A 27,743-nucleotide genomic window follows, 5' to 3' on the forward strand; every position below is an offset into this window, starting at 1 on the left:
ACTCCCCAAATTATCTGGTATTTATTTTGCACGTATTTAAAACTGCATAACTCTACAAGAAGAGGCTAGGGACTGGTTGATGTTTGTCAGGAGACCTATGTATTCCAAGACAGGTAGTGGTTTTTGTCCTTTGTTCTGGAAGGGCATTATGGCATCAGGAAAGTGATGCTGTGACATACAAGTGAGTTAGATTTTAGTGAGAGAGGGGTGTGCATTTTCCCTCCCAGAGCCATCTGGGTCCAACATCCAGTTATGGATCAGGACTACCCAAGTAACTCTAGATGCAGTGGGAGATCTTTGCCTTTTTAAGCTAAGGTCTTCCTGGGGTCTCAGTTTGAATGACGCCAGACACAATCTGTGATAAGGGTTAGATTGCTTTTGAGGCAAAGAATCAATCTGGGAAAAGGGATTTAGCCACATTAATGATTGCTATTTACATTCAATCTGAGTCAATAAGGACCCAAACTTTAGCCCAACAAGGCTCGGCCCAGGACCTATTGATAACAAATCAACGAGAATCTGGTTTTAATTTAAGGCAAGACGCTTAAATCTAGCCAATCAACCCCAAGATATCTTGGGAGGGTTCAGAAGTGCAAAAGGGAAAAAAAAAAGCTTTTAACTGTAGTAAAGGTATGGTATTTGTGGACAGGAGGGAAGACGGGTGAGAAGGGGTGAGCATTACTGACAGGGGTGAGGGCGGGGGCGGGGCAGTTTTTGTCTGGCACCCAAAAATGGGCGAAGCAGCGGGCTTCGCGGTAATATATAAAAAGTGCTGGGAAAGTAGTTGGGGGAGCTGGACTGGAGGGCTTCCTCTGACAGCCCTAAAAAAAGCTAAAGAAAACCAGTTTCGGAGGGAGGAGATAAACTTTATTCCGGTATCTTGAGTTGGCCACACGGGCGGTAGGCATCAAAAGCGCCAAAGAAGGAGCGAAGAGGGGAAACGGCGGAGAGAGATTTAAATTTAGGCAGGAATGAGTCCGGAATTGGGATAGCAAGGGATTAGGCTGGGGGTGAGTGGGCTTTCAGGCTTTCTTCCCCGGGCCCCCCTCCCTTTAATTTTTTTTTTTTTTTTTTTTTTTTTTTTAAACAAGCGTCCTTTCCCTTTAGTCTTTTCACTTCGTCCGCCGAGTTTGGGCTTTCCGGCTGGCCTTTTAGGCGGGTTATTTTCAACGCCGTCAGCCCCGACAGCGCTGAGGCGGAGCAGCCACCATTTCCGCCTTTTGGAGCGCCTCAGGCTCCGCCTTCCCTTCGGTGATCGGAGGTTGATTAGTGCTGCCTGCCCAGCGTCGCCAATGGATTGATTGACGCTGTCTGCGCCTGGGAGGAGCAGTCACCGACGCCCGGTCTTTATTTGTTGCTGAGGGGGCCCTGGGCCTTGCTTCTCGGTGTGTGGCTCTTCTTTGCGTGACATTTTGGGACTCCTGCTTACCTTTCTTACGCTTACTCTTTTGACATCCCCCTTTTTGCCCCCGCTTCTCCCGCGTCCCGTCCCCACGGGGTGTGTGTGGGGGGAGTGGGGTTGCAAAACCGCCGGAGCCATGGAGGACGAGATCATCCGTATAGCCAAGAAGATGGATAAGATGGTGCAGAAGAAGAACGCGGTAAGCGAGAAAGGCGGAGAAGGCGCGCGAGACTGGAGCGCCGGATGGGGGGGTGCGCGGGTGGGGTCGGCATGAGGAAGCGCGCGCTCCGACGTCAGGGCCAGCTCGCGCTGGGCGGCCGCGGGGGAAGGGGATCCGAGCTATCCCGGCTGCTCCGCTTCGGCCTCCGTCCGGGCCTCGCTCCACTAATCCAGGAGATGAGGCCGGGGAGTGGCGGGGAGGCGATGAAGGCTCCCTTGCTCCTGGAGGACGCCGGGAGCACGAACGGCTTCGGGCCGGTTCGGAGTGGGGGCAGGGCCAGTGGAATCCGAGCCCGGGGTCTCCCGCCGGGCGAGGAGGAGGCTGAGCCTTGGCGGAACCCGACGGAGTCGGGGCTGCCCTGCGGCGGCACGTGAAGGCGCCCATCTCCCTGCGCTGCCCCTCCGCGCCCCGAGGGACCGCACTATGTGTGTGGTTCCCGGATTGCTCTGAAGTTTTATTTAGGAATAAAAACGCTGGGGAAAGAAGCCCGGGGGAGGGCGAGAAACGGGGAGAAAGGGAGGGAAGCTTTTGTGCGGAGGAAGTAAAGGAAATTAAAGCCGTAATTCTGGAGCCTTTCAGTCTCTTGGCTCGACTTTTAATTTAAAAAAAAAATCATACTTGAGTGACGGCGTTTGCTGAGCGGCCACAAAGGGCTTTCTCATCCCTTTTCCAGTTAGAGCCTGGCGACTAACTTCCTGCCATTGGGAGGCTGGTGGTGTCCGCCTCACACTGACACACGAGCGCGCACACATTTGGACTCCCATTCTTTTTCACACTCCTCCCCTCCCCCCCTTCCCCTCCGCTCTTCCACCCTAAAGTAGGCCGGGACAGGTAAGAGGCCACATTGTCTTGCTTTTTAAACCTTTATGAGGGGTTTCAAACTTTTTGGTGTGTCGTGGACATCTTGGGTGCCCACTTTTTATAACTTTGTTTCACTATCAAGTACGGTACATAAATATAAAGAACATTATTTCCTACTAAAATGCATGGGGAAAAAAAAAACACATTTGCATTGAAATATTGTATTAAAAAAAAAGTTCGTGGGCCCCAGGCTAAGAGTTCTTGGTACCTACCTAACTAGTGGTGCAGTCTCTGTAAAGGAGATGTAGTTCACGTGTTGTTTAGAGGTATTCAGTGCTTAGCACAAAAGTAGGTACGTAATAAATGTTTATTGATTAATTTTTTAAAGACAAAAGCAAAATACAGCCTTGTAGATAAATTCACTGACAATCCATTTTTTTTCATAATAAATTTGTTGATCCCTGCCCAAAAGAGATTATATATGTGAAAGCTAAACTGCAAGCCTCTTGTTATTGATAACGATACTGAACTTTTCTCCTTCCTCTAGGGTTCATGATGAACAGTTTAGGCGACTACGTTTACCAAAAGTTAATTAATACCCTAGTTCTGCCTACTTTCTTCTTTAATCTGAATCACCACATCTGGAGGGTGATATTCTGTTCTTTCCAGAACAACATTAGGATTGCTGCTTTGGTAGTTATTGAGATGTCGCTTGTATGTCTGAGTTCTAGTTCTTTCTTTTTACATGTAGTTAACATTTTCTCTCTTTTGGAATTTGTCAATTTTAGGAAACTTTCCATCATGGCACTACCTTCTTTAGTTCACTTTCTATGAAATTCATTTTCAGTCCTGTAAAATTTCTTTCTATTTGTTTCCGGCTGTTAAGTGGAATTATTTTTTTTTTTCCCAAATCAGAAATGAAGAAGAGGAAGAGAGGAATGGGCAATAGAGGCCATCAAATTCAGTCACCTTATTTTACACATCAGTAAACTGAGACACAGAGGTTCATTAACATTTATTTATTTATTAATTAAATAACTTTTTATTGACAGAACCCATGCCAGGGTAATTTTTTACAACATTATCCCTTGCACTCACTTCTGTTCCGATTTTTCCCCTCCCTCCCTCCACCCTCTCCCCAAGATGGCAAGCAGTCCTATACATGTTAAATAGATTACAGTAGATCTTGGATACAATATATGTGTGCAGAACCGAACAGTTTTCTTGTTGCTCAGCGAGAATTGGATTTAGAAGTTATAAATAACCTGGGAAGAAGAACAAAAATGCAAGCAGTTTACATTCATTTCCTAGTGTTCTTTATTTGGGTGTAGCTGCTTCTGTCCATCCTTGATCAATTGAAACTAAGTTAGATCTTGTCTTTGTTGAAGAAATCCACTTCCCATCAGAATACATCCTCATACAGTATCGTTGTTGAGGTATATAAGGATTTCCTGGTTCTACTCATTTCGCTCAGCATCAGTTCATGTAGGTTTCGCCAATAGAGGTTCATTAACTTGATCAGGGTCACACTGTGGCAGGTTTGAACCAAAGTCTTTCTGATGTCAAGTCACATTCACTATTCTGGAAATACAGCTTGGAGAGAGGGATTTACCACCCCAAACCCCCAAGTTTTTAGGCAAAGGCCTAAAGACCAGTTGTCAGATAAGTTGTAGAGGGCCTTTTTTTTTTTCCAAGTGCGAACTAGCCTAGATTGTTTCTGAGCTCCATTTAACTTATGATTTAAAAGGGTTTGGTGATTATATTTGAAAATCCACTTCATGTTACCCCTAATTTATGACATTGAAAGGACTCTTGGTGCTCTTTTTTTTTTGGGGGTGGTGGTGGTGAAGGAACAGGGAGGCTGGGTAACAAGAAAAATTTAGACGTAAAGCAACATTTCTTTGGGTTACACATATACATTCTTTTTATATATTTCCATATGAATCATGTTGGGAGAGAAAAATCTAAAGAAAAGAAAAGAACCACAAGGAAAAAGGAAAAAAAGTGAACATGGCATATATTGATTTACATTCAGTCTCCATAGTTCTCTCTGAATTCGGTTGGCATTTTCCATCTAAAGTTTATTGGAATTGTCTTGTATCATTGAATTGCTGAAAAGAACCAAATTAATCATAGTTGATCATTACACAATCTTGTCGTTGTGTATAATGTTTTCCCGATTCTGCTTGTTTCACTCAGGATCAGTTCATGTAAATCTTTCCAGTCAACAGACAAATGGTAGTTCAATCTTGTTTCAAATCAATTCCTAAGACAGTTGTTAAGCTTAATATGTTCCTCAATTTCCTCAGCTGTGAAATGAGAGGATTAAATTCTGCGTGTCTCGCTGCCTATAGTAGGCAGACTTTCCTTGACCAGGTTAAAAGAAGCTTTTGAGACAGCTTACTCTCATATCAATGTTCCTTGCCTGTAGATACTAATGGCTATTGTCATAATTCAGGAGCCAATTCTGATATCATCTGATGACATTGATTATATTTTGCCAACAAATGCCACATATGGAGACCCTAAAGGGGGTTTAGATTGTTTTATTTGGAACTTTGGAAAGAAGAAAAGGATGAGTAAGGAGAGAACTTAATTATAGTTTTGAAGATAGTTTCTCAGGGTTTCCTCAATACCAGCCTGAATGGTATTGAATATCATCAGGAGTAATTGAAGTTTGTTTCTGGATTTAGTCATAAATTCATTATAAGGTAGACTGATAATTTACTAAATATAGACTATTTAAAAGTGCATAGCTACTGTATTTATCAAAAAAAGGTTTTTCCTTTTCCAACTTTTGGTTTAAGTGAATAAAAAAGGCATCCCTTCTTCCCAGTTATGCTTAGAATGTTATATAAAAAATGAAGCAATTTGATTATGTGAAACAAGGTAATTTGAAATCATAGTTTCTATTCTAAGAATAGTTGGGTTTTTAAGCTTTATTACAAATTAAATTTTCTACTAGTTAAGGTAGTCTTCTTAACAATTATTTCAGGAACTTGACCTAAAATTGTGTCTTAATTGATTTCTTTATGACTTCTAACCATTTTGTCTTAGCAACATGCTAATCCTACTTGCTATATTATAGATGTGTTGTACTGAGCTGTTTCCACATTATTCATCTGAACTAAGTAATGTAAGAGATTATCTTGTTCTATAATAAAGTCTTAAAGTATTAATGAATCTCTGTTAGCCCTCATATGTCCAGCTTTCACTTGTACTGTGAACTGATTTTGGCTTTGAAATTAAACTGATTCTTTCTTCCTCTTGCATCATTACAGTAGTAGCTGCTGTAATTTAATAGAGTCTATGTTAAAACTAGCTTGTTTGATTTTAGTTTTTCATTGTCAGTTAAATGCAAAATATAGTTTTAATTCAAATAAACATGACAAATAAGCATATATTTTGAGGGGTTCATTTTTAATCTCAATTCAAAAAGATGAAAAGATTGAATCTTGAAGCTATAAGTCACTATCATTTCCAGCTGACTCAGGAATGTATACACATTACAGTATTTTAAAATTTTTAAATCTTTTTTTAATCTTTGATAACTGCCAAAAATGGGAGGGAAGGCTGCTTTATTAGTTATCTCCTGAAATTTCTGGAAGAAGGTACAAGTTTTTTTTTTTGTTTTGTTTTGTTTTTGTTTTTGTTTTTGTTTTTGTTAAAACCTCAATTTTCTGGGTAACCAAAAGCATATAGCTTAAGTTTAGTCATAAACCATATGTCATTGTTTTATTGTTTAGCAAATCCACAAAAATAATATAGCGTTTCCCCTTCCCCTCCCCCACCAAAAAAAAATCACACAGGATGCTGTGTAATCTGTTCTGGTTGAGGAAGTAGTCACATTGATAAGAATGTATGTGATATATATTTAGTGTGAGTTTTAATTTATATGTCTTTTATAAAAGAATCTCATTTATCAGAGGTTGATAGAGCTGTTTCTTAATGCAGTAATATTTCTGAAGTAGGGAAAGGTACATATTAGATTTTTTGTATAATCTTTTTTTATAGAAGGGTCAGGGTGAAGGCAATCCCATTAAAACAGATTTTGGAGGAAGTGTAAGGGGAGTGGTAATTGATAATATACTTACACATTGTATCGTCTTTAAGCAATAGAATATTCCTTAAAAGAAATATGATATATTGACTATTTGGTATGAAAAGAACTGATTGGTGTTTCCTTGTTTTCTGTGTGTGTTTTAGTGACCAGATGGGATTTGGGGGTCATATGATAATGTTATATGTAATTAGAAGTAGTCTTACGGGATAGTAAATACAATGCCAGGTTTGGAGTCAGGAAGACTTGGGTTCAAATTCAGCCTTAGATGCTAGCTGTGTTATACACCCTGGGTAAGTTACTTAACTTCTGCTTCAGTTTCCTCAATTGAAAAATGGGGATAATAATGCCACCTCATTCTAGGTTGCTGTGAGGATCAAATGAGATGATAATTTATAAACTACTTAGCATAGTACCTGACACATAGTAGGTACTATAATAAATGCTTTTCTCCTTTTTCTATGTGGTCATTTGGATTTTTAACTTATTATTTATTCCTTCTATATTCTCCTTAGCTCCTCTACAATGAATTTTTTTTTTCCCCACTCTGTCAACTCCCCTTGCTTATTTTTCCCAAATCCCCTCTTCTTACCCACTCAGTCATAAGCAGTGCATCACATCTTTTTTGACTTTTGTGCTTGGATGAATAAATGGAATAATGGGGTGATGGCTAGGAAAACATTCTAAAAGTTTTTTTCTAGTTTGTTTTTTACAATATTAAAATGTGACTAAATATTTTGAATAATTTTGTTTTGTAGGCTGGGGCACTGGATTTACTAAAGGAACTTAAAAATATTCCCATGACTCTGGAATTATTGCAGGTATGTTCATTGTGGGTATTATTGATATTGCAGGTATATCATTAATGAGAATAGGGGACTTCATAAAATATTAAAGCATACATTAATGCTTAAACAAATGAACCACAGTGCCATAAATGCTCACTACTGATGGAAGTTGTTTGTTGATTTTTTTTTTTTTACTCTTATAATAATGCAATTTGCTATTTAATGACATTTCAAAATTTAAGATAATCTAAAATAGTCATAAATTTACTTTGGATCTAAGAATTACTTTAAATTTGAATTAAGTAATTCATTTTCAAGAAATTAATCAACTATGTTCATACCTATCATTTGGGGGTCATAGGAGAGATTTTGATAGATTCTCTTCAAAGTATTCAGAAGGAATTAAACACATATAGCAAAGTTTTTTTCCTGGGACATATTTGTTTGCTAGGAGTTCTTATTCATCCTTTTCCTATGAGTAGATGAAGGCTAGTGCCTAAGAGGCAGTTTCAAATAGTTGAGAGAATGCTAAGTTTTAAGTCTCAGGTGCTTGTTACTTATACTTTGTGGGACCTCTCTGTGCTTCAGTTACCTTAGTTGTAAAATTCATGTCTTATTTCCTCAAGTAGATCGTCTTAGGCTGTGAGCATATTGTAATAACCTGTATGTCCTGTATAACACGACACACAGTACCTTGTATATGATTGTTCAGTGAATATGAAATAATTAAGTGAATAATTGTGAAGAATTTACAAAAATAAGTGTGTAAATTGTATATTCTTCCTTCTTTTATATTTTCCTCAGGGCATTTCCTCTCAGATACTTTTTTGCTTGCCATTTAGTTGTTTTAGATCCTTCAAAACTAAATTTTTTCTCCCTTGATCACCTTTTATTTTTCAAAATAAAAGTAAAGATAGTTTTCAACTTTCATTTCTGTAAAATTGTGTGTTTGAAATTTTTTCACCCTCCTCACCCCCTCCCCAGGACAGCAAGCATTTTGATATAGGTTGACCATGAACAATCCTCATAAACATATTTCCATATTTGTTATGTTGTGTAAGAAAAATCAGACTAAAAGGAAACTCCGAGAAAGAAAAAATAAGTAAGCGAACAAAAGATGAAAATACTATGTTTTGATCTACTTTCAGTGTCCATAGTTCCTCTCTCTGGATACGAATATCATTTTTCATCCCCCAAAATTGGGATAATTGGGACAATTTATTGGGATTGTCCTGGATCGTCACATTACGGAGAAGAGCTAAGTCTATCATAGTTGATGATCACATAATCTTGCTGTTACTATGTACAGTGTTCTCTTGGTTCTGCTTATTTTATTCAGCATCTGTTCATGTAATCCTTTCCAGACTTTTCTGAAATAACTGCTTATCTTTTCTTATAGAACAATAATATCCATTACATTCATATACCATAACTATTCACCATTTCCTAGTTGATGGGCATGTATTCAATTTCCAGTTCTTTGCCAATACAAAAATTTTTGCACTTGTAGGTCCCTTTCTTCTCTTAGATTTCTTTGGGATACAGACTCTATAGTAACACTTCTGGATTAAAGAATATGCACAATTTGGGCATAGTTTAAAATTGTTCACTAGAGGGGTTGGATCATTTCACAACTCCACCAACAACGCATTAATGTCCCAGTTTTCCTACATCCCTTCCAGCATTTATCATCTTTTCCTGTCATTTTAGCCAATCTGAGAAGTTTGAAGTGGTTCCTCAGAGTTCTTAATGTGCATTTCTCTACTCAATAGTGATTTAGAGCATTTCTTCATATAAGTGTAAATGGGTTTAATTTCTTCATCTGAAAATGGTTTGTTTCCTCAAAACTAGTTTTATGGCTTAAATTATTTCTTCCTTTTAAAAGCATTTTCTGATTAACCCAAACCTGTATTGAGGCATTGAGGTGGTGGTACAGTGGATATGTTGTTTTACTTGGAATCAGGAAAATAAGATTTGAAATTTAGCCATCAACACAGTCATGACTGTGGGCAAATCATTCAACCTTTCTCAGCCTTCATTCTCTTATCCTTTAGATAGGTATAATAATAGCACCCAGCTCTCATGGTTGTATTGGAGGATATAATGAAAAAATATTTGCAAAAAAGTGCTATATAACTACTATTATTATCAGTAATAGTAGTAGTAGTAGTAATAGTGTTAGTATTCCATGTAAACTTGCTTGCTCTCTATTAGTTTGCTTTTATTATATTGGTTGGCAATGATTTATAGACTTGGTTTGGACAAGATAGCTGCTGTGAGATCCTTTCTAAGTTGAAAATTTTGTGATTTTTTTTTTCTTAAAATGCTATCTTTTCATATGTGTATTGTGTAACTCAATACTCAAATAAAAACTCAAATAAAAAAGGAGCCACTGAACCCTACATGTTGCATATTAACTTAGAAAACTACATAGTAACATGTTTTATTGCATTTTTATTTATTTTGTTAAAATTTTTCTAGTTACATTTTAATCTTGTTTGGTTGGCATTTGGTAATATTGCGGGTCACAGGTGGCTTACACATTTTTGACACCTTGGATGTAAATGCTTACATAGCTTGTCAGCTTCTACATAGCAGGTATTATATCTAGTAGCATACACTTCAGTCAGAAAGCTTTATTAATCACTTAATATGTGTCTGTACTTATAGTGTTGAATTTTGTTTTTGTTCAGTTATTATCCAACTTTTTGTGATTCCATTTAGGGTTTTCTTGACAGAGATACTGGAGTGATTTGCCATTTCCTTCTCTAGTTCATTTTGCAGATGAGGAAATTGAGGCAAAAAGGGTTAAGTAATTTGTCCAGGATTATATAGCTAGTAAGTGTCTGAGATCAGATTTGAACTCAAAAAGACTCCAGATCTGGGATTATTCACTGAACCAATTAGTTGCTTATGGTTTTAAGCATATAAACACAAAGAATGAAACAAACCAAATTCAAAGCGTTTATGGAAGTATGTGCAGAATAGATAGAGGTTAGGAGAGAAGATCATTAGAAATTGAGGGTTAAGAAGGGCAGCATATAAAAGGCAGTGCTTGAGCTATGTCTTGAAGGAAGAAAGATTCTGTAAATGTCAGGAAGGCATGATTTCTAGAAGACGTGAGGAATTACAAGTACAAATGCATGGAGATATGAGGCGGAATGCTGGGTTTGAGGAATAGAAAACAAGTTTGATCATATCAGAATAAAAGAGGTGGTAGAATTATGGAACTGAAAAACTGTTGGTATGAGAATAAATCTCTTTAAAAGCAAAACTAGGATTTTAGACATAATAGAACTCATTAGCTTGAGTAGAGGCATGACATGATCATCAGATCTTGCTTAAGGAAAATTACTTGGGAAGCTATATTGATGGAGAATGGATCAGAACAGAGAAATTTGAGGAACAGATAGGGAACCATCCCAAAAGTCTATTCCTGAGGTGATGAGGCTTTGAAGTAGGATGATTGTGTGAATCGAAGGAGGGGGGTCAAAATATGAGAAATGGAAAGCTAGAAATGGCAGGATTTGGCAGTTGATGGGATGTGGAGTGAAAGTCGAATCAACAAACATTTATGAAATGTTTACTACGTTTTAAGAACTGAGGTCAAGGATAACAAAAAAATACTGTATGTAGAGTAAAGTGTGAACAATTTGTTGGGACCATTCTCTTTAATTTTGAATTCCTTTGCATTTTTTATCTTTCTGTTATTTCTATCTTATTTCTATAGTTATCTGGGTCAACACACACAACACACACACACACACACACACATGCATATATGAAAGAAATATTTGGGAGACTAGAAGTTACAGAGAGAAAAAATAATCTGAAGCCTTTTCAGATTTTAAAAATGGCAGATGGAAGGATCTTAATTAATTTTAATCAGTTTAATTAATTAGTTAATTAAATTTAATTAATTAAAGCATGGTTCTTCAAAGCACCTTTAGGTTTTGTTATTAAATTTCAGATTAGAGTAACTTTAAGAGAATATGATACCATAATTATAGAACAAGTAGGAAAAAAACCCCAAATGATGAGTATTGTGACTGATAAGGTTTTTTTTTTTTTTTTTTTGCCATCCCTATTCCTTTTTAATTATAAGGTGGTCTCATATAAAGAAATCTTTTCTAATCCTCGGTGGCCAGAATATCCTCCCTATCAGTTGTCAATCCATGATTCTATGATCTTATGATCTAAGATTTGGAAAGAGTACTGAAGAGGCAACTTAATGTTTATGTGCTTTTTGGCCCCCAGAAGTGCATATTAGCCAAAGCTGATATGTTTTATGTGCTTCCACCAGCCTGCCCTTTTCCATAGAAAAATAATAATATAAAAAATACTGTTCATTTGTAATTAATTAATTTTTGTTTTTAACATTACCTTAATTTCTGAATTATGCCACCCATTTCTCCCACCCCTGAGATATTTCTTGAAATACATGGGGGGAAAGAATGGGGAAAGGCGGTTAAACTAAACCAACAAACATAATATCATCTGAATTTGACAATAGTTCTACTATTTATATACTCAAGAGTGTATTCCTTCTTTCTTTGCAGAAGTAAGAGTCATTTTCTCAACTCTTCTCTGGGCTAGACCTCATCATTATAATTATATAGCTTGCAGTTTAAAAAAAAATACATACATACATATATATATATGTGTGTGTCTGTGTATTTTTTTAGATAGATGGATCTCTTGATAAACCAGCATGTTATAATAAAATATTAGATTTGTAATTAAATCATATGTATGTATTTATGTGCCAAGTTTCTTCTGAAGAACTTTAGTTGTTTAATAGAATCTTTATTTAAAATAACATCTTTTGTCTTTCATGAAACTGAAAATTAGGTGCATGGCAAGGAGTAGTATTTGAGAAAAATTTTAAACTTTATTTGTAATAAGCAAAAGTTTGCATAATTAATTTTTTTTTTTTTTGGTGTGTGTGTGTGTGTGTGTGTGTTTGTGTGTGTGTGTGTGTGTGTGTGATTTGCCTTGCAGTCCACAAGAATTGGAATGTCAGTAAATGCTATACGCAAGCAGAGCACAGATGAAGAAGTTACATCATTAGCAAAGTCTCTCATCAAATCCTGGAAGAAGTTGCTAGGTATTGTAATATTTTGTATTTCTCTCTTTTATAGATTTACTATGTCCAGACTTTTGAGACCACTGTTTTTTTTCTTTCTCAAAACTTAGAGAATAATATTTTACTTTTATAATAATTATGGGCTTCCTGAATTTTAAATTAAATTAAATTAAAAGTTAAAAAACCCTTTTGTTTTGTATATAGCCAGAAGAACCCTTGGTCAGAAGAACATTAGTTTTTTAAAAAATATCTTTAAAATAAAATATCAACTTATACTAAGTTGGAAGAAGAATAAAAGCACTTTAGAGGCATTTTAAAACAAGTTTGAAATTGAAAACATGTTTGACTAATGCAGAAATGTTTTTTACATGTTTGTACATAGATATACTATTTGTAGCTGAAAATTAGTTGAAAATTTGATATACTATAGTGTGTATGCTTTTCTAAAAGACAAAGTTTATATCCCTTGGAAAGCAACACAGAAGACATAACAGATTTATTTTTGTGTTTTTCTGCTGTTTTACTATAATGTTGAATATAATTCTTCATACATTTGCTATTCATTCAGAAAGATAGAATTTGAACTTGATTCTTCTGACTTAAGGGCTGGTGCTTTATCCACTGCACCACCTAGTTGCCCCTCTTAAAATCTTTAGAATCCTTTATTCAAGTCTCAACTAAGGTGCCATCTCCTACAAAAAGACTTTTGTTTTCCCTAGTCATTAATAGTCTTTCTCAAATTATATTATAGTTATCTGTAAATATTAGATTTCCTAGGGAATGTAAGTTCCTTGAGAGCAGTAAAATGTTAATTTTATATTCTAGTGCCTAGCACATAGTAGATATCTAATAAGTGTTTGTAGAGTAGATGTAATTCCATACCACTGCTGCATATTATTTAAGTTTATCCTCAATTATAGCATCTGTAATAATATTCTTATTTTTATTCAAAAATGTTAAGTATTCATTCTAATTTAAGGTTTTTTTTTTTTTTTTTTTTTTTTTTTTTTTTTTTTTTTTTTTTTTTTTTTTTTTTTTTTTAGTAAGAGAACTGAGTAAAAAAATTTTTTTCAGTGGAGAAAAGAAATAGTTCTCATTGCTATGCTAATAGAGTAACAATCAAAGATTGGATAAACCTCATCTATTTATAGAGTTATGCTTTATTTAATATTTAATATTTTAACTTTTTCCCTTTAGCAAATAGCATTAATAAAATTGTATTTGAGTCCTTATAACACATGACTAAAGCTCATTGATTTTGTATATTTTCAGATGGACCCTCTACTGATAAAGACTCTGATGAAAAAAAAAAAGAATCTGCTATCTCTTCCCAAAACAGCCCTGAAGCAAAAGAAGAAAGGTATTTTGATCTTAAATGTGCTTAAATGCTCTGTGTAAAAAAATTATAATTTCTACAAATGTTTTTGACAGATTATCAACACCTTAATATAGTACATATTGATACAGCTTCATTTCCAAATACCAATATTTTCTCTTGATTCTCTTGTGGACTGGGGTATTGTTGCCATCACAGAATACATATTTATTTGAACAAAAGATCTACTGTAGGCTTTTATGACAGAGTAGTAATTAGGTAGAAGGAGAGTCTCTTTTTTTATATGTCTCAAATCTAGATTCACCCACTTCTATATTTGAATATGTACCTACTTATATATATTGTCATTATCTTTTGTGTTTTCTTTTGTGTTCTTAATTTTTAAAATTGTAAAATTCAGGGAATAGCCAGACATGAAAATTATATTACAGCTTTTCTATCCTAAGTGAGCCAGTTTTGCAGTTTCCCATTTGGGTCCTTGTTTTCTTTGTCTCCTTGGAAGTAAGGATATTAGAACAGAATCTATCATTTTATTTTTAAAAAAAATGTGATAGATGCTGTTTGTAATTTTTTTTTTAAACCTTAAGTCAATTTCCACGAATCACTTCCCTATTCTTCTACCTTAATATCTCTAAGCCAAGTCAGCTAACAGTGTTTGTATTCAGAAAATGGCTGTATCGTTCTGTATATGGGGAAAAATTCTCATGATCAGCTTTCCAACATCAAGTTTGATCATTTAATTTGATTCAACTATATTTTAGTTATGATATTCTCATTTATGTTATTTTAGGTTTGATATTCTACTCCTTTTTCTTCTTTATAACAGTACATTCAAGTTTTCCCATTTTTCTCTGAAGTTCTCATTTGCTATTTCTTATTGTGAATAATAGCTCAAATCCATTCATGGTCCTAGAATGTGTTCCACTATTCTTCAGTAAGTGGGTGCCTACTTTGTTTTATTTGCTATTACACAAAGTGCTGTTCTGAACATTTTGGTATAAATATGAGAGTTTTTGCTGATCATTGAGCTTCTTAAGGTGAGAGTATTTGCCCAGTAATGGGATTAAGTCAAAGAGTTTGTGGAGTTTTTCAGAGCCCTTTATTTCAAGCACTCAAATTTTCAGGGCAGAATAGTGCTCTGCTCTAAGAAACTAAGGCTAAGCTAATAATAATTGAAGCAAATCTACCCATGAAAACAGAGAGAGATGCAGAAATGGTATTCCAGGAAAAATTAACTAGAGTGAAGGGATAGGCTCAGATAGGTTCCATAGTTAGACAATTTAGAAACAGTGACTCTGATGGGCTTGATTCAGCCAGAATTGTTTAAAGAAGTGTAAGGCTGAATTTAAACTGTGCTCATACTGAGGGTTCACTGCCAATGAAGTAAAGACATTGCTCATCCATTTTTTTTCATTAGCTGTTAGAATCAGAGGACCAGACTGAGTAAGATGAAATTTAGCATGGATAATTGAAAAGTTTTATACTTGGATTAAAAATTAAACAAGTAGAGCATTTGGAGGTTTGGGTACATAACAGTTACTCTTAAAAAAAAAAAAAGAGGTAGTTTAGTGGATTGCTAATTTATTATGAATCAACATTGTGATATACTAGTCAAAAAGTTGATACCATCGTATATTGCCTTAGGAGAAGCATAATGTTTTGACCAAAAAAGTTTGATTTCCATATAATCTGCTCTTGTTGGACCTATAGTTTTAAGTATTGTTTTTAGGTTTGGTTATCTTTGTTTTGTATAAGATGTAGACAAGATAGACCATATCCATTAAAAAGTAATAAATTAATTGGTTGATGAGAGAAATGGAGAATATGTTCAATGTGAATTGGCCTATTTAGTGTGGAGGAGAGAAGAATAAAAGGGGACATAATAGCTGTATTTAAATTTTTGAGGCCTGCAAGTAGAAGAGGGATTAAACTTGTTTTGTTTATACCAAAAGGTAGAACTAGGAGTGGTGGGTGAAATTGGCAAAGAGGCCAATTTGTTTGAGTAAAAAAAAAAAAAAAAAAAATCTAAAGATTAGAACTGTCCCAGACCTGGAATGCTATTCGGGGAGATCTTTAAACAAAGGCTGAGAGACCATTTATTCCAGTCTGTTCTAATTGGTGCAGTAGATAGAACACTAAACTGGAATCTAGAAGGCCAAGTTCAAATTTGGCTATGTGATTTACTAGCTATGTGATCCTGAATCAGATAGGTTAACCTTCATCTGTAAAATGTTGATAATAATAGCACTATCCATCTCCTAGTGTTCTTGTGAGGATCGAAATATATTTGTGGAGCATTTAAGCACATTTCCTGACACACAGGTGCTATGTAAATACTAGCTGTTATTGTTCTTATTAGGATCATTAGCTGTTAGACTTGATGGTGTCTGAAGTTACTTCAGCTAAAAACCTACTTTTGCCACTTATTTGCTGTTGGTTTGGAGACATGCTTCTTGGAACTGTTAGGATCAAAGACATTGATGTTTATAAAATGCTTTGCAATTTTATAAAGAACTATATAAATAATAATTGGTGTTCTGCATAGATTTTTTTTTTTTTTTAATGAGAAGATGAGACATGCATGTTATCATAGATTTAGAGCTGGAAGGGGTCTTAAAGAGATTGTCTAAACCTTTATTCACATAGATTGTGACTGCTCATGTTCACATAGCAAATAAATATTGGAGACAGGGTTTGAGCCTAAGTCTTCGTAACGCCAAGTTCAGCATTATCCATTATGCTACATTTTTAGTCTGGCAGTGTTGGATATTATTAAATATTTAATACATAAAAGATTTTAAGAGTCAAAAAATTACATCTCTTAATTTAAGTACATTGCACTTAATAGGAGCTTAATATTTTTTTTAAATTGAGATGAAAACAGCTTTTAAAAAATTATAAAGTATTTTGACTTTACAGTTGTGTAATATTCATGATCTTTACTTGAAGAAAATGAAAGATTATGATAAATGCCACCTGATTGTGGCAGGTATTTGGGAAAAAAAATTTATTGTTTTATTGTTCCATTTGGGCAATAGTGAAAGAAGTGTTAGAGAAATTCAGAGTGAAGGAAACTACTTATAGGTAAGTGTTGAAATATAAAAGGAATAACTAATAGGTTATCATTTGATAGTAAGAGAAATGATGAAAGAAGGTAGCATGTGGGGTATACGTATATAACTTGAATTACACAGAAAAGATGCTGCACATCTATTCCCCTAATTGAGGAGTAGGAAGAAATGCTCGACTTAGACATTGGATTCTTGAAATAGAGAAGAAAAAAACATAAGTATGAAGTAAAAATAGAATGTGACAGGTTAAAGGAAAAAGTGAAAAGGACTTATCTAAAGTAAATAAAATCATTCCATCTATGGTGATCATAAAGTTTAGCTGTGGATTTTGTCAAGAGAACAGTAAAGAACCTTTACCACATAGAACTAGCAGTTTTGAATGCTGTTAACAGTGAATTGCAGAGAGAGACTGTATGGGTAAAAATAGTTGCTGTTTGTTTTGAAATTGTAACTGAAACTAGGAAACTGATGATCTCACTTGGAAAGAACTTTGTGGAGGACCTATTTTGGGGGAGATTCTAGTAGAAAAAGTTCATCTGAAGTAGTTGGTATGGTTAAATTGGGTGAGAAGTGTTCTTTCAATTCTTCACTAAACTAGTAGTTTTAGATAGATTTTTTTAAAAGAGAAAATTAAGTAGATTTTTCTCTGTGATTACCCATATCTAAGTATTTGTGGCTTTTTTGCTGAAGGGGATGATTTAAGTGTATTCTTTCATCTGCTACCTAGGCAGAACGGTCTTTGCTCTACTTTATTCTCTTGAAAGTATATATCTAATACTAATATAGAGGTAGGATGTTCTCATTTCTCTTCTGATTTTTTTTTTCATTAAAATACTTCCTTTTCTAGAAGATGAAACTTCTTTGTGACATTATTATGAACCATAATTTTTATTTTAGTATACTTAAGAGATCTATTACTTAAGCTAATTAAGGTTGGCTTAAAATATTTTGGTATCATATATAATTGCATTAGTAATGCATTTGCTATAATTTTAATCTTTTTACTTTCATGGTAGGAAGAAAAGGTGTATAAGATTCCCTAATTCCTCTGCTTCTTAGATTTTCTGTTCCTGTATATTTTAATCATAAAAGGCTTTATCGTAGATAAAGAGTTTCTATTTCATTTAAGCCAAAAGCATTGTTTTTACTAAAAATGATGGCAAGGAAACAAATTGCTATGAGAAAACCTTTTCCTGATTTTTGTCTATTTTAGTAGCTCCAGTAGCAATGCAAGCAACAGAAAGGAAGAGACAAATGCTTCTGATTCCTTCATTCCATCTTTTCCCCGGGCACCAAGCACTTCAGATTCGGTTCGAATGAAGTGCCGAGAGATGCTTGCTGCAGCCCTCAGAACAGGAGGTAAGATCTGCCCAGCTCTTGCAGTGTGCCTTCTGCACCAGTGACTCCAGAACACATTTACTTTCATCTTAGATGTCATCCTTTCTTAACTCCTGCCATCTTTTGGCACTGACGGAGATCTGGCTCTTTCTGGATTGCTTCCCTAGACAACTTTTTTTCCTGGCAACACTTTCTTTCACATTCTTTCATTCCTAGTGGCAGAGTAAGAATATTTCTTCCTCTCCATTACTATCTCGAGCCTCTTCCTCTGCTACTGTCACAGAATAATCTCTTCTCTTTTGAGGTCCACACTGTCCAGATTTATCACCCCATCAAGATAGTAATGGCTGGTATCTATCAACCCCTAAAAGCATCTCCTGTTATTCCTTCTGACTACTTTGGCAAAATAGCCTCCACGTATTGAAGTGACATGCCCAAGGATACACGGGCAATAATTGTCAGAACCAGGATGTGAGCTAAAGTTTTCTTGATTCAAAGTCCAATGTCTTTCCACTGACCACAATATTTAGAGATCTTTTTGGCATTTATCTCTTATTTGACAGGTAGTTAGACTATAAGCTGGAATTTTTACTATTTTAATTTTTAGTTTTTTTTTTTTTAATCTTATGTACATAATTTCTATTTATCTTAAAGTTTAAAAAATAAATATACAGCTTTATCTTGTCAGTATGGACTTTCACAAAGGTATTTTGTTATTTTTGTTCAATTGTTTCAGTCAGGTGTGACTTTTCATGAGCCCATTTGGAGTTTTCTTGGCAAAGATACTGGTTTGCTATTTCTTTCTCCATGCCTGTTTTACAGATGAGGAATGTGAGGCAAACTGGTTAAAGTGACTTGCCCAAGGTTATTCAACTGTTATGGTCTGGAGCCATATTTGAACTTGAGGAAAGGATTCTTCCTGACTAGGCTCAGCACTCTATTCACTGCACTCCTAGCTGTCCAAATATTAATTCCTCGTTATGGTACTAAAGAAGATAGGTACCAAAACTGTCTTTGCCAAGAAAAGAAATAAAGCATTAAAAGAGAAATATAATGGACATAGAGGTGATATAGTCCCCACTATACTCAATTGTAGTCAGATGGCATTTGGAACATTGTAATTCAGTTCATAGGTGTCACATTTTAGGAAGGACAGTAATTTTTAGAATATCCAAAACAAATCAACCAGGATAATGAAAAACTTTCATATCATGTCATAAGTGGGAATTGAAGATGGTCAACCTGGAGAAAAGATTTCAAGGAGATGTGATAACTTTTCACTTGAAAGGAGGATTAGCTTTTTTTTTTTTTCCCCCTCCTTAGACTTAGAGTACAGATTTAGAAGCAGTAGACAGAAGTTGCAGAATTGAATTTAGATTTGATCTTAAAAAAACTTTGCCAACTATTAAAGCTAAGTGTAGTGTGCTTACTTGGGGAAGCTTCCATCAGTGGAGGTTTTCAAGAAAAACCTGGATGTGATCTCTTGTTATGTTATACAGATTTTTGTTCACATCTACATTGAACCTAGATGGCCTTTGCCCTTCCAACCCTCAAAGATTTTTGGGCAAAGATCAATAAAAGTTAATTGATTACAGAATCATAAGCAATTATATAAAATTATTTATTGTATGTTATTCAATAACATTCAAGCTATTAGGCTAACCTGGTCCATTAGTTTTTGCCCTTGTGACATTTTATTTCGACACTTTCATATTGAATGAAGCATATTTGAAAGTATTGCTTAAAGATCAGAGTGTAAGATAGTAGTAGATGGGGTTAGACATAACAATACAAAAACCATATTTTTATAGATAATCACAAAATTCCTGAAGGCAAACATTTTCATCTTTATATCCTTCACAGCATCTCACATAGTAGTTTCTAAATAGTAAGATCTTGATCAATATTTATTGTGAAATTGAATTTTTTCATTGTCAGGATTTCACTTTCTCAGGACTCCTTTTCAAATACTTTAAGAAAACTTTGAACTCATGAACTTTTAAAAATTATTTTCAGATGACTACATTGCTATTGGGGCCGATGAAGAAGAACTGGGATCTCAGATTGAGGAAGATATCCTTTGAGAAAATAGAGTAGTTTAGCTCAAGTTGAACATTTGTACCAATGATCCTCTTAATTTTAGATCTTATGTTCTATCAAATTGAAATCTCAACTTACTGTTGTAAGTCTCATTATTTGAGATTGAAAGTGAATGAAAGTGAGAGTTGAATATTAGGGCTAATACCAACATTTTTCCTCCTGTTATGTTTTTGTTTTGTTTTTGTCTTTTAATGCACTGTCACTTAGAAGAAAAGCACACAGAAGTGATGTGATTTTTTTTTTTCCCACTCCCCTTCTTACCTCAATATTAGGTTCAGTATAATTTTTATGTTCACTCTAAATGTACTGTCAAGAAATCTTTTTATGTATGGCTAGGTAAAGAAAGTTTGATTACTTTTAAAAATTACTTATTTTCTGAAACTTTATGTACTTTTTTATCTCTTGGGTTGGAAAATAAGATCATTTTATTCGGTGAAAACATCTTAACTTCACCAATATAATCATATCGATATATGATCTGCCTACCTGTTTCAGTGTGTCTTCTGGCCTACTTACTCTGCAATGGACAAAATGTTTGTCATCTTAAATGTCCTCCTTCCTTTCTTTTCTTTCTTACTTTTTTTTTTTTTTTTTTTTTTTTTTTTTGGGAGGCAATTGGGGTTAAGTGACTTGGCCAGGGTCACACACCCAGGAAGTAAGTGTCTGAGGCCATATTTGAACTCAGGTCCTTCTGAAGGGCTGGTGCTCTGTCCACTGTGCCATCTAGCTGCCCCAGTGTCTTCCTTTCTTCAGCCATTTTTCTGGCCATGACTGAGACCTGCCTCACAATTACACTGCTTCCCTTTCTGCCTTCTTTATTACTGGCTGTACTTTATTTCATGTCCTTCAAATCTCTGTTGATGGTGATAAAAGTTAGAATATTCCTCCTCTACATTCCTCTTAACTACTTCCGACCTTTCTTACCTCTTTCTTGGAGCTTCACATCATCCACATTCATAATCTACTCTGGATACTAGTGACCATTATCTTTTTTCTCCCAAAACATTCTCCTTTCTTAGGAAGTTGAGTGCCAAATTTAGTTTTCTCCTTGAGTCCTACCAAGGAGCTCCAATATGTTAATGTTCCTTCAAATATCCTAACTTTGCCCATTGCTTAATGAAAACCTCCTTTCATTTACTTCAATATAGACACGTCACATACTTTTGATGTTACTATAATCTATCAAATCTTTTCTCTGAAATTCCTTTATATAGTCATATCAGTAAACAATTTATTAATTGTCTACAACATGGGAGGTACTGTGCTCGGTGCTGAAAATATAAAAAAAAAAGACAAGATATAGTACCTTCTCTCAAGGAGCTCTTGATTGAATCCATCTTATGCCTTACAATCTCTAACTTTCCCAGGACTTCCATTTCTTGTATCTCTCAGGTTTTTTTTTCCCCCCCAATCCATCACCATCATACTCATTATTCTTCTCTCTTCAATGTTTTGTGAACCACTTCAAAACTATACTGTCTTCTTTTCTCAAATCCTTTGATTCATTGTGCTATTCCCATTAATCATGCCTTGACAAAAGCTAACCCTTGATTACTCCCATCCACCATTTCTTTAATTCCTATTCTTGGATGGCTGTGTGGAGCTGCAGGAAATCACAAAACCATGCTTATTGGATCCATCACAAATTTTATGTTTTCTAATCTCATTTGGACCTTCAGTTTTTTCAAATCTTGTCTCTCCTCAAGCCTCCCATGGCAAACTCAATCATCCCATTATTTTAGCTTAAGACTTTATCTTATACTTCATTGAAAAAAATGAGTATTAACTGAGAACTCTTTTTTCCTTCATCACACAGATTAACTTCTTTCATGATTTCTTTCTTTTTTTTTTTTTTTTTTGGTGTGCTGAGGCAGTTGGGGTTGAGTGACTTGCCCAAGGTCACGCAGCTAGGAAGTTTTAAGTGTCTGAGGCCAGATTTGAACTCAGTTTTCCTGACTTCAGGGACAATGTTTTATCCACTGTGCCACCTAGCTGCCCCTCTCTCATGATCTTTTGTAAAACTTTGCCATGGTCGCCCTGTCCCTTGTCCATTTCTTGTAGCTTCTTATCCCTACTGTTATTTCTACTTTCTCTTTAATCTTTAGTCTTCCCTTGTCATTAGCTTTTTATTCTTATCTTCTTCCTCCTCCTTTAAAAAAAAAAAACGCTCTCTTGATCTTATCTATTATTTGCTACACTCCTATCTCTCCTCTCCTTGGATAAACTCATTGAGAAAGTTTTAAACATTAAATTCTTCCATTTCCTCTGCTTTCCAAATTCATCCTTTAAATAAAATTTCTCTTTCCAAAGTTACCAGTGATTCCTTAAAAAAAAAAAAAAAAACGGGTTCAGTAATCTTATCTACATGGAAATGATAATTGAACTTAGGATCTTTATCCATGTCATGCCCATGAACTGAGTGTCGTCCTAGGACCCTTTTTTTAGGCCTTCTCTTTTTCCTCTATACAATGGGTTATTAATCTTTTTTTGTACCACTCTTTGGCAATTGAGTAAAGCCCTTTCATGGTACGTTTCAGTTAGAGAAAATAAAAATGTAATTCCTCTCACTCCTCCCAATCTAAGTTCAAACTACTTGAAGTCTATCCCTAAATAGATAGGTATAGATAAGCATAGAACCCATAGGCACAGATGAAATGACATCTGTACTTGTGAGTTCAGTTGTCTCTATCTGATGACTGATTCCCTGATATCTACAGAACTATTATGTCTTCTCCAGTCTTAGATTTCTAGTTGTGTTTTGAACATCTGGAACTAAATTTTCTGTAGACATCTCAGGATGAACCTGTCCAAAATCGGAACAAATTATCTTCCTTTCATCTCCTCTGGAATTCTCTATTACAGCCAAGGGCACCACCACCATATCATCTTGGTCATCCAGAGGTGCCATTTCAGTGTCTCTTGACTCTCTTCATGATCATCTGTACCACATAAAATATTTTTACCCTCAGTCTTGTCATTTTTGCCTTCAAAAGATTTTCTCTGCAGTCACAAAAGTCAACTAAAAGATTCAGTAATATTAGAAAATATTCTAATTTATCTCCTTACCTCCATTCTCTCTGCATTCCAATCCCTCTTCCACTTAGCTGCCAAAGCCATTTACTAAACTATGGGTCTGTCGCTTCCTCAAACTTATGACCTTTGTCTTATGTCATATACAGCCTCTTCCCCACCATACTTTGTCAAGCCTTACTTTGTCATTATTTGGGCTCTGATTGGCTCAGAGTGAATGCAAGTAGCAGTTGTTTCTGTTTTGATCAGAAATCCTGATTCTGATTGATATTTTTTTTTTTTTTTTTTGACTAGGCAAAAGAAATCATTCTCTGCCTCATTTCCCTACTAATCCTTAGTTATTTTTTGAATATTGCCTCAAATTGAGAAGTGTTAAAAAGGCCAAGTTCTCCCGCTGCATCCAGGGATATCTTCAGTCGTCCTGATCTGCATCTGGTCACCGGACCTAGATGACTCTAGAAGAGAAAGTGAGGCAGATGTTCATGTAACAGCTCTTCCTCACTTTATGACATGGAAATAAACTGGATTTAAGTTTATTTCCATGTCATAGTCTTCTTTGGGAACAAAGGACAAACAGCCATTATAACCTCATACTTAAATTTCAGTGGCTCCCTACTACTTTTGACATCTACTATAAAGGATTTATGTTTGCATTTAAAGCTTTTATTATCTGACCCCTTTTTACCCCTCCTTCAGTATACTAAATTTGCCTCTTTGCTACTTTATGGTTCATCTCCACTTGCTATTCTTTGTATGAGATATTTCACATCCCTTCTCAGTGCCTTTGCACTGGCTCTTCCATATTTAGTACTCTTATCTCCTCCCCTTTACCTTCAGGCTTGCTTCAGGAGTTAGCTAAATCCTACCTTCTTCAAGAGGTCTTTCTTGATCTCCTACTTGCTAATATTTTTCCTCTATGAGATTGCCTTTCCATCCATTCTGCATGTCTTTTGTCTACCTAATTTACTTCTCAGTTGTATTACACATTAAATTGTGAGATACTTGAGGGCAGGAATTGTTTTTATTTTTCTTTTTATCCCTGTTGTATAGCACAGTATCTAGCGTTATTGACTGTTAACTATGTTGTGATATTTGGCATTAATTCACTGAATACAGGTAAAAAGACTATATAATTTAACATTCCATAACTTGATCTGACAATTAGCTTTTGTGTAACAATTAGAAATATCAGAAGCTGCCATCTTTTGGTAATAGCATAGTTAAACATCCTGGTGTTAACATCATATTCCTTAACTGCATCATACCTATATATCAGGAGTTACGGAACACGGATATGAAGTATAAAAATAGGGTACGAAGTAGAATAGCAAATCTCAAGGATGCAAAGAATCCAAATTTAAGGAAAAATGTACTGTGTGGGAACATACCTCCAGATTTGTTTGCTAGAATGACGGCAGAGGTAAGTAAATTTACATTTGCTAACCTGCACTTATTTCCTTTGACTTCACAAATCTTTATACTTAATTAAATATAAAGTTTCTAAAATACTCTGATATTTTCAAATGCTACATTTTAAAAAGTCAAAAGTTTTTCTGGAAATGTAATTTGTATAATCTCTGGGACTTTATAAAGTTCAGAATTTACTAACTTTTGGGTTATAAATGCTTTCAAAACCTACCTAAATTTTATTTAAATTTGGCTACTATATCTTAACCTAAAAGGAAGGGACAGTGTGGTTCATAGAGGTCCTTAGTTCAAATCCTGGATCTGATATTTTCATTGTGGAATTATGGCAAAATCATTTAACCTGTTTGGGTGTTAGTTCTCACTCAGTAAAATGAAGAATTTGGATGAGATGACCTCTCTAGTTCCTTTTAGTACTAAATTTTGTACCCTTAGTATTTCTGTAAGAATTTTATAGTGTATGATTTTGAAAAATCTATTTGTTGCTTTACTTGACTAATGGACGCTACCAATTGATTTGTTATATAATAACAGATATAATAATATCTGTTCATTGATATATTTCTTACTGGATATGCTACCATATATGGGGTTGCCTTTTTCCCCCTGCTAAACCTAAATTTCCCAAAATATAAATTTAAAAAAAAAAAAAATGATAGCTCTAATGATGTTAAAACAGTGCTTTTGAAGTTGGAGCTATTGTGTTGCTTCATACAAACTTTGTATATTATTGAGTTTGATATTTTCTAATTTTTAAAAACTTCGTATGATTATAGATTGTTAATTATTGGCATAAATGTATTAACAGTGATTGAAGGAATTGGTGGCTGAGCCATGAATGCTTAACTTTACTTTCCATGTTCTTTAAAATTAGTGTCTTTTCTAGAATTTAAAATTGAATGATTAGCTTTACTTTTACATTAATAGATAAGAGTATCTGATAAGTTGAAAATATTGAAACTGAGGAATTTGTGTTGTTGTATTCCTCCTAGGAAATGGCTAGTGATGAACTTAAAGAGATGCGTAAAAACCTGACCAAAGAAGCAATTAGAGAACATCAAATGGCTAAGACAGGTGGGACCCAAACTGACCTATTTACATGTGGCAAATGTAAAAAGAAGAATTGTACCTATACCCAGGTATGTGACTGTTCATTTGTGGGTTTTTTTTTTTTTTTTTTTTAATTTCATTTTTGGAAATCTTTAAAATTCTCCTTTTAGTAGAATTGACCTAAGTTAATTTAGTTAAGCTTTTAAAAAATTTTCCTCTTAAAAAGTTGCAACAAGATATTAAGAATTCTTTTTTGGCATTGATGAGTTCCAGCCTAACCTGGAAGCGAATTGAAATAGGGACAGAATTCCTACTAGATAAAAAATTCATATTAATAAGACAATTTCCTGCTTTCTGTGGCTTTGAGAATTTATGAGCACTTGTTGAATTTATAAAATGCTGATCAGTAAAATGAAGGGTTTATATGAGATTACCTCTCTGGTCCCTTTTAGCATTACATCTTGTATCCTAAGTATTTCTATCAGAATTTCATGTTGTGTTATTTTGAAAAACCCATATATGGTACATGTGGTTTAAATGGCATATATATTGTCATTTATATAAAGAGGCATTTTGAGACTCTTTATCATAGTGGATAGAGAACTGGTCTAAGAGTGAATAAGTCCCATCTTCAAATCCTGCTACTGATATTTATTTGCTGTGTGATGAAACAAGTCAGTTGACCTTCTAGTGTTCTAGGCAATTACCTAAAACTATAAGGTGTATGCTGCAGTGAAGGCACTTATTTACACTGGTAGAATTTCCTCAAAAGGGGGTTCTCTGTATCAGTAAAATCACAGATCTAGTGCTTGTCCCCTGATCTTAGTGATTTTCATACATATAAAGTTCTTTGCTTTAAGTTAGAGGCTAATATATTTGAGTACTTGTGCATCTGTTTTTTTAGTTTAGAAGGACCAATATGTAGCATGTTTTTTGATCACAGTATTGCACAAAACAAATAACAAAAAGACTTATGCAGCCCTCTATAATTTATGAAAAGATCATGCATATTGAAGTAGAGAGGGGTTAGAGCAGAACTTTAAAAAATTTTTTCCATTCATAACCCCTTTTTGCCTTAGCAATTTTTATGTGAAATTGGGTATATAGGTGTATAAAATAGGTATACAGATCAAACATTCAGCATTCAGTGATAATAAATCATAATTTTGTGACCACCCTCCCTCACATTCAGATCTTGTAACTGAAATCTGAATCTCAGATTGGAGATCTGGAACTCATCCATAGGGGATCATGAATCACTTTAAGAAGCTTTAGGTTAGATTATACATCATTGGGGGACATATTTACACTCTTGAAATCACAATTATTCAAAGTGAAGGTGTGATAGCATATTGGTGTGCTTAGTATTTTTAAAGAGATAATTGACTTTGTTCTTTAAACCTTTGCATTTGGGTATATGTAAAAATTATTGTTTTATAATGGATAGTTTTACATTTGCTTTCTTTTTTATATCTTAGACATATAGATAGCCCAAGGTTTTTGTATTGAAAACAATAACCAAAAAACAATTCTAGTAACAGTTTAATTCATTGATATGCTTGGAGAACAGTTAATTTGAATATTTAACTATATATTCAATATAATAATTTTTGACTAGAATTTGTGTCTTAACATGTACTTTATTTAATTTTATCGGTTATGTGATTTATCTTTAAATTATATCTTTTCACTTTGTAATTGCAGTGTTCAGTTTCAAGTTTTTGTTCTTTACTTATATGTAATCATTTTTTACTATTTACCTGGTTCTGTTTATATCACGTGTCATTTCTGTAGGTTTCATATTCTTTCTTTTTTGTTTTCTATAGCTTTTTATTTACAAGATATATGCATGGGTAATCTTTCAGCATCGACAATTGCAAAACCTTTTGTTCCAACTTTTCCCCTCATTCCCCCCACCCCTTCCCCCAGATGGCAGGTTAACCAGTATGTGTTAAATATGTTAAAGTATAAGTTAAATACAATATATGTATACATGTCCATACAGTTATATTGCTGTACAAAAAAGAATCAGACTT

The 27,743-nt window shown here is 34.6% G+C and overlaps 1 protein-coding gene across 1 annotated transcript in view; it reads left to right on the forward strand.

Moving 5' to 3' along the window:
- The first annotated feature begins 1,303 nt into the window (after positions 1 to 1,303).
- TCEA1 (transcription elongation factor A1) overlaps positions 1,304 to 27,743 on the forward strand; it is a 30,987-nt gene continuing 4,547 nt past the window's right edge. The window contains exons 1-8 of the mRNA XM_031946400.1: positions 1,304 to 1,601; positions 7,242 to 7,304; positions 12,273 to 12,378; positions 13,630 to 13,717; positions 17,978 to 18,123; positions 20,119 to 20,175; positions 24,498 to 24,652; positions 25,650 to 25,796. Of these exons, the coding sequence (XP_031802260.1) occupies positions 1,539 to 1,601; positions 7,242 to 7,304; positions 12,273 to 12,378; positions 13,630 to 13,717; positions 17,978 to 18,123; positions 20,119 to 20,175; positions 24,498 to 24,652; positions 25,650 to 25,796 (825 nt within the window). The 5' untranslated portion in view covers positions 1,304 to 1,538. The remainder of the gene's footprint in view (positions 1,602 to 7,241; positions 7,305 to 12,272; positions 12,379 to 13,629; positions 13,718 to 17,977; positions 18,124 to 20,118; positions 20,176 to 24,497; positions 24,653 to 25,649; positions 25,797 to 27,743) is intronic.

Source organism: Sarcophilus harrisii, chromosome 1 (genome assembly GCF_902635505.1).
Source record: "Sarcophilus harrisii chromosome 1, mSarHar1.11, whole genome shotgun sequence".
Lineage (NCBI taxonomy): Eukaryota > Metazoa > Chordata > Mammalia > Dasyuromorphia > Dasyuridae > Sarcophilus > Sarcophilus harrisii.